The sequence below is a fragment of the Echinops telfairi genome, unplaced genomic scaffold (assembly GCF_000313985.2).
Source record: "Echinops telfairi isolate 266 unplaced genomic scaffold, ASM31398v2 ScPeMD7_60;HRSCAF=208, whole genome shotgun sequence".
Taxonomy (NCBI): domain Eukaryota; kingdom Metazoa; phylum Chordata; class Mammalia; order Afrosoricida; family Tenrecidae; genus Echinops; species Echinops telfairi.
In genome coordinates, this window is record NW_022103958.1 from 31529380 (window position 1) to 31537394 (window position 8015).

Here is an 8015-nt window from a genome sequence, read left to right on the forward strand (position 1 = left end):
GTGAGGTTGGATTCCATGTGAGCTTGGTTCCCAGCAGGTGCGTACTCACCTTGAAAACACAGGAACGGAACTAACAGTTCCCTGTGGTCTACAGTGTTCTACACACACCTGGCAGAAATCAAATCAAGGGTGCTCCCCAAGAATCTCCAAGCTGGGCTTTCTCTGGCCAGGGACTTGGAAAGTGGTCTGGGGAATGTGCCCTGAGCTGGACCCAGATGGAAGAGGCATCACTGTGATCCGGCATCTACTTGATGGCACTGAGTGATCTCTCATATCACTTTCGTGTTTTGCTCTCAAGAACAGAAATGTGTTGTCATCATTCGGAGGGCTAAAAGTCCAAATGAGCGTGCTACTGGCCCTGAGCAGAGGGGCAGTCCCACACCTCTCAGCTTTCCGGAGGCTCCTGGCCATCCCTGGTGCTCCTTGGCCAATACCTGTGTCTGCCTCTGTCATCTCATGGCCATTCTTCTTCCAGCTGCATCTCTCTGATGAGACACCACTCAGATGTTAGGGCCTCCCTTCAACCTGCTTCTCAATCCACTTGTGTCTTTTATCGAGGGCTTTGAACCACTTCATCTCCCTGCCAAGAACTTGCATTTCTACCCAAGATCTGCCAGAATCCATAGTTTAACAACCCCACCCCCACCCCGGGTGATTCTTACATATGGTTAAGCCATGTAACCTGTCTTGACAGCTGGGACGTTGGCAGCTTAAGACAAGCAGAGGCGTGAGGTGTGCTTGTGCTGTGAGGTTCGTTTCTTGCACATTTCCCATAACAATAAGAATGCGGGCCTTCGGCTATCAAGAGATGTAGCATCTGGGGTCTTAAAGACTTGAAGGTAAACAAGCGGCCATCTAGCTCAGAGGCAACAAAGCTCACATGGAAGAAGCACACCAGCCTGTGTGATCACGAGGTGTTGAAGGGATCAGGTATCAGGCATCAAAGAACAAAAAAACAAATCCTTATGAATGAGGGGGAGTGAAGATTGAGGACCTAAGACCCATATGTAGGCAAGTGGACACCCCCTTACAGAAAGGTCGTGGGGAGGAGACGAGCCAGTCAGAGTGCAGTGTAACAACGATGAAACACATAACTTTCCTCTAGTTCCTAAATGCTTCCTACCCCCCACTATCATGATCCTCATTCTACCTTACAAATCTGGCTAGACCAGAGGATGTACAGTGGTACAGATAGGAACTGGAAACACAGGGAATCCAGTACAGATGATCCCTTCAGGACCAGTGCTGAGAGTGGCAATACTGGGAGGGTGGAGGGAGGGTAGGGTGGAAAGGGGGAACCGATTACAAGGATCTACATATAACCTCCTTTCTGGGGGATGGACAACAGAAAAGTGGGTGAAGGGAGACATCAGACAGTGTAAGATATGACAAAATAATAATAATTTATAAATTATCAAGGGCTAAGAGGGAGGTAGGAGTGGGGAAGGGGGTGGAAATGAGGAGCTGATATCGAGGGCTCAAGCAGAAAACAAATGTTTTCAGAATGATGAAGGCAACAAATGTACAAATGTGCTTGACACAATGGATGGATGTATGGATTGTGCTAAGAGCTGTACGAGCCCCCATTAAAATGATTTAAAACAACAACTGCGGGCCTTCCACCTCCCTGGTCTAAGGAGGACGGGCACATGGAACAGGCGGTTTATCTGAGTTTGGGACTAGGAATAGTCAAACGTGGCCTAGATCAGCCAAAGCCAAACCGACGTCCAGGCACCGGAACCAGAATCAATGATGGCAGTAAGCCACTGCCTTTTAGAGCAGTTGTTCCCAGTGTGATTGTGACGATCTCGGAGTGATGCAGGACCCACAAACCCACTGGATGGGCATCCTTAACAAATCCAAATCTCACAGGCCAGTGCCGCTGCAAGACCACAATCCTAAAAGGCGCCCAAACAGAGAGTGAAGAACTGGCAGGAACACACATCCCAACCACTGGTGCCCTCAGCTCCCCATCCCCATGGGAGCACATAGCGCCTCCGTCAGAAAGTGCTGTAGGCACAGCACTACACCAGGAGCCAAGTTGAGTCCGCTCTCTGCTTTCTACTCACCATACTCACTCACACCATTGAGTCAGTGCTGCTCCAGGTGAGTTTCCGAGACTGAAACTGTGTACAGAAGTAGAAAGCCCAGTCTTTCTCCCATAGAGCTGCTGGTGGTTTAGAACTGCCGACCTTGCAGCTCACAGGCCAACACATAACGACTACAGCACCATGGATAAGCCAAGTTGTAATTGACTGGATGACAGAGAGTTTGGTTTGAGTTGACGCAGAGCCTCAGCCTTCCCATCAGTATACTGGGGCTGATGATACCTGCCTACCTGACTCCGTAATAACTCTGGGAACACTCAAGAAGCCCAATGTACCACCGAGTGGGATGAGCTGCAGCCAGGATTTGCTGCACCTGTGTTACTTAAGAGCAGCTTCCCAGACTCTCAGATGTGTGGTCCTCAACTCCAGTACAGAAGGCCCCCTCCTTCCCAACTCTTCTTCCTGGAAAGCCTCCTCACTGAGACTTTGCTTCGGGAAATCCAAATGGTAAGTCTGTCTTCTCTGTCCCTTCCTTCCTCATGACCTGCCAAGGAAGGGCCTTCCCTGGCTAAACGATAATTGCATTGCTCTTGTTATGAACACACTCCATCAAAACAGAGCCAGGGAAAAGAAATCCATTAGGCTTCCAGGTAGCATTTGTTTCTCTCCCTCTAATTGGTCCCCGTCAGGATGGAAATGCCATGCCAATAGCAGGATGCTGCCCAGGGTAGCACTTTGCATGCTGCCTAGAGAATCAGAAAACCTATTAATATGGCAGCATGTCCATGGCCTCTCCTGAACCTCATGCAGCGGGAGTGTGTTGGTTCTATTAATTTTTTGATAATGTTTCTGCTTCTTGTCCAAGCATGGTGCACCTGTTCTTGCTAGAGAAACTCTAACACAGATTTGTACTTTGTACATAACGCAAAGGCACTGCCAGCTAGGCGATTCTCACTCGTGGCGACCGTATAGGACAGAGGAGAATGGCCCCTTGGAGTTTCTGAGATCGTAAATCTTTACAGGAGCAGAAAGCATCATCTCTCTCCCCGAGAGCAGCTAGCAGATTCGATCTGCTGACGTTGCAGTTAACAGCCCAAAGCATAACCCACAACACCACCTGGGCTCCGTCTTTGTACATACCTGTTTGACAAATGGCTGAGGATGAAAACTGGAATTAGGCAGAATAAAAAGATTCTGAGGATGAGGAGGAAAAGAGTCCTGGAGGGCAGCAATGTCGAGGACAAAGACTCTTAAGACCCACTTTGAGATTCTAAACCTCCTCCCTTGTTTCCCAGGACACCTGCTGCTGGCTGGCTGGCTGGCTGGCTGGCTGGCTGGCTGGCTGGCTGGCTGGCTGGCAGCTCCTCAGCCCTGTCCAAGAAGTGCTTAGTCCATCCTCAGAGACCAGGACCTAAGCTCCGAGGCAAATCCTCCTAGGTCTGGCTCACTTTGAATTGAATCCATCTCGCTGTCCATAGAGACAGCTGGTTTCCCCTCATCCATGCAGCGTCTAATGATGCTAGAGAGATGCTCTAAGACTTCATTTAACAACAAGATTTCACAACTTGAGCAGATCTGGGCAAGAGTCCTAATTTCCCTTAAAGAACATGCTTTATACATGATCCAAGCTGGCTGATATTCTGTGTGATTACTGGAGGGTAGGAGCTCATTTAATTCATAATTAATAGGTGGGAAGGTGCTTTAAGAAGAAATGCTTTCCTCTCCAGCAGGTGGCAGCAGAAGGCATTCACTTGACACCTAGGGGGGTGGATGCCACTATGGTCAATCCTCCAGTTCTGGCCGGGAGACCAAAACAGTGAAGAAAGCTGTGGAAGAGAAAAGCCATTGTGTTTTATATTACTCACACTTCCAAACCCTTGGAGAAAATCCCTGACATAGTGTACTACTATGATGATTGCGACCTTCTAAAATTTCCTTGTTTGTAATGTCCCCAGGAGCTCTGGTGGCATATCGGTTAAAGCCCTTGACTGCTAAGCCCAAGGCTGGCAGCTGGAGCCCGTCAGTCATTCCACAAGAGAAAGGTTGCCCAGTCTGCGTCCCTTCAGATCACCACAGCCTCAGAAACCCTGTGATGCTGTTCCACTCTGTCCCATTAGATCGCTATGCTACCATGCCCGGTGATTAAAGTAAATCATAAGGTACAGCAACCCAATCCTGCCAGGACGTCTAATGGCCCATACCCCTCAAGAATGAAGGTCTGAGTCACCCCACCAGGAAAAAAAATTGCAGCCAGCTGAGGTGCTTGCCAAGGGCAAAGGTAATACAGAATGAGTAGTAGGAAAAGTTAGTTCTACCTATGTTACGACCACATGATCAATTGCAAAAGCAAGGTTTGTGATTGTTAGTGTATTTTCTTTATACATGCTTATTGAATATCTTTTCTTTGTTCATGTTTGATATATCAGATACAATTGGACTCAGTGTGTTTTCATTTATACGTATGATAGATATTTGATGTTAAGTATAATTGTGATTTCATTAATGTCTGGAAATTATATGGCTAAAGAATTGTGTACAGGTGCCAAGTTGGCAAGGGGTGGATTGTGATAGGTAGGTTTGTTGTGCCAACACAGCCAATGAACACGTGAGATTAGTTGAAGGACGGAGAGATAAATGGCTTGGCGAGCCTCGCCTCTTTCTCTCTTGCTCTTTGATCATCAGAAGAGTGTGCAGCTGCCTTGCTTGTTCTGTGCCTCCATTTGCAAGCTACACTATCTGTGGGATGCCTACCCATGGACTGTGTCGCTGTAACTTGAGGTCCCTTCAAGACCTGCTTTGCCACTTTACTGGAAGGTACATCTCTTGAGCTGAGGACTGTTGGACCCTATCATCTGGCTGACTGTTGGTGACCTGCTTGCTGTTTGCTGCCTGTGGCGGATAGCCTGAATTGTTCCACAGAGGACTACCCCGCGGCCCTCAAGACTTAAAGGACTGCCAGTGTACTAGCTGTCTCATGGAAGTGAGTTGCACTGAGTCATTTGTACTGCTCTATAGATTAATTAACTGTTCATTTCTTATGTCATCTATCTACCTATATAAATATATACAAAAGTATTAGTGTCCTGGTTTTGTTAGAGAACCCTCTCTAACACAAGACAGAACTCGTGCAAAGGCAGTAAGGGGGCTGTATCTGAGACTCTCAATATCATTCATCACCTAAAAAGGCCAAGAACTGGAGAACAGCACCTCCTGCCTGGGCTCCACTTCAGACTCTAAAACAAGTCCCCTGAACAATGAACAATTTAAGCAGAAGCATGTCCTGTAGCACCTATCATTAGATCTTTTCATACGTAACTACCACTGCACTGCAGTCCTGCTGTAATTAAAATGTGCCTGATATCATCTATTCATTTCCACCAAAACGTGGGGGATAGCTGAGCCGCTCACTAAGTGAACCACGTTTATTATCTCAGACTGTTAACTGCCCAGACAACAATCATCGCACTTGACAAATAAATTTTCCAAGCGAGTGTTTGGATTCTGATAAACTAATCACCAGTCAGACTGCTACCAAGGGAGAGGAGAAAGATAAGTAATAATGGTGGGAGAGTGGTTTCTACCCCAAATCAGAGACTGCCCCCAGAAAGCTGCTGAGCACATGACCTCCAGGAAAGAAATGAGTTAGAATCCACTCCCACCTTGTCGCTGATTGTTCCTATTTTTTTCTTTTTTTAAAGAGTTATGTGGCTTCTGGTGTTCAAATTGTGACAAGTGACATAGAAACCCCAAGGATTGCAAAAGCTACAACCAGCAGGTCAGAACCTTTCCCCGGCTGGCTGCCTTAGCAAAAGCTGTATCTTCTGTTGACATTTTGTTCCCTTAGAAAACCAGCTGGAAAACTTTGCGAAAGACACAACTCTCAAAAGGCACCTCCTGAGCAGTCTTCCCTGACTACCAGGCCCTCCTCCTCTGCATTTCCTTAATATAAACCTTCACTCTGACCCCGCCACCCGTACTCAGTGAAAATGCTTCCCAGTGGCCATCGAGCTACTCCGGTAAGCCTTAAGTTCTGCTCCGGTAAGCCTTAAGTTCTGGATGTCAAGGACCAAGTCATTTCTTCTTTGCTTCTTTGCAGCAGCAGTTCCAGCTGCCAGCAAGACACTCAACTGTTGATGGATGGATGGATGGATGGATGGATGGATGGATGGATGGATGGATGGATGGATGGATGGATACAGGAATGAGTCTTCTTTACAAGAATCTTTTCACAAGATTTAAAGGGGACTGGGTCTGAGAACTAATCCGAATTCTTGACAAACTCACCCTGGAAACAGTTCGTGGCAGGAGTAGTGGCCACTTTTCAAGAGTAAGGAGAACAAAGGAGCTGGGCATATTTGAGGGTGATCTGCCTGTGGGGGTGAGCATGGCAAAAAGACTCCCTGCTCCACCTTCGAGTTTCTGGGTGCCTTCTACCCCACTATAAGGCGGGGCGGGGGCAGGTCTCCCACCAGATCCATGGGGTCCACCCTCAGTACTAGCCTGACCGGTCCTAGTCTCCCTGGGACGCTTTCCTTCCCGCGTGTTCAGGGTTTTAAGACTACCTCATCCAGGTAAGCACACTAGTGGACCGATTCTCAGCTGGTCTGTGCCCAGGGGAAGCCCCGCTGGAGACTGGAGGAAGGGGAGTGGTTGCCTTTTGTCCCTTGGAGAAGCCCACACCCCTGCCCTCTTCTCTTGGATCAAGTCCTTGCCCACTCAGTCCTGCAGAAATCACGAGGCGGGGCGGGAAGCTCTGAGATGCCCAGCTCCGGGGTTCCCCAGCAGGCTAGCTGCCGAAGAGGGGAGCCTGGGGCGCAAGCGAAGGAACTTTTGAGCCTAGCTAGCTTTGAAGCCTCTCCCCAACAGTCTCCGGAAAAACTTGCACCTCGGCCTGGGATCCAGAGGGGAAAGGCCAGGGGAGAGGGACCACGACACCTGGATTCCGAGGTGAAAAGAGGCCGCGTGGCCGAATGTGGATGAGACCAGCGAAAACCGCGCCCCCTCCCCATCAGCGGTCCTTATTTTTGCGATTTTTCTCCCCTCCTCCCCGAATCTCCTAGCCGGGTGCAGGAGGCTACAACGAGCGGGTCTCCAAGCCCCTGGGGACTTCGTGGGTGGAGGTCGTAGGGAGATAAAGGGGTGCACTTGGTGTCCCCACAAGTGCGTTTGCGGCGGCCGAATGAAGTAGGGACTTGAGACCTGTACGCCAGTTGCCCTTGCTCCCCTCTCCAGCCTCCAACCTGCGCTTGCAGTCAGACAGCGCTGCCAGGAGCTGGAGACACCCCGCCCGCCTCGCTGCACCGCTCCCCGGCCCGGGATAATTGTTCGCCCAACCCCTGGGGGCCGGCGGGAAGGCTCTTCCTGGAGTTCCCCCGGCGATATGAGAGAGGGCGCGGAAACGCAGCCAAATGCCAGGTTTCGCCCGCAGCCCGGCCCCGCGTCCCGCTCGCCCCGGCCCGGGTGGCGCCCGCCGGCCCGAAGCGCTCACTCGGCGGGTGCGCCTCTCGGGGCTACCCCGGGGGGCGGCGTGGCCCGCAGGGGCGCGGGGAGAGAGGTTCCAAGGCGCCGCTCAAGTTCAAGGACCCGGGAGCCGGGGACCAACAGCGCGAGGTGCACCTGCTCGGCCGCGCCCCTCATTCTGGCGTCCGCGGGGCCGCATCCCCAGGGAGGGGCGCACGAGCCGTGAGCCCCACTCCTCACCCTCTCACCCCGCGCCAGGCCGAGATCTCAGGGACCACCCAAACCACGCCGCTCCGCGCGTCCTCCGAGCTGCGCCCAGCCCGGCTCCAAGTCTCCGGGCGCTGGGCACCCCCGCAGGGTCCTACTCTCCCCGCACCCCGACTCCGCCGGGCTCACCTGTCCTGGCGGCGCACACCCAGAACCACGCCACTAGCATCCCATCCAGCTGCATGGTGCCCGAGGGTCCCCGGCGAGCGGGGCGCGCCCGAGCCCGCAGGAAACAGATGC

At 51.2% G+C, this 8015-nt stretch overlaps 1 protein-coding gene across 2 annotated transcripts in view; it reads right to left on the reverse strand.

The window, feature by feature from the left end:
- Window positions 1-7985, reverse strand: part of NELL1 (neural EGFL like 1) — a 1001735-nt gene extending 993750 nt beyond the window's left edge. For both annotated transcript variants that reach the window (XM_004711602.2, XM_004711601.2), the window contains exon 1: window positions 7905-7985. In XM_004711602.2, coding sequence (XP_004711659.2) covers window positions 7905-7959 — 55 coding nt within the window. In that variant the 5' untranslated portion in view covers window positions 7960-7985. The remainder of the gene's footprint in view (window positions 1-7904) is intronic.
- Window positions 7986-8015: the final 30 nt, after the last annotated feature.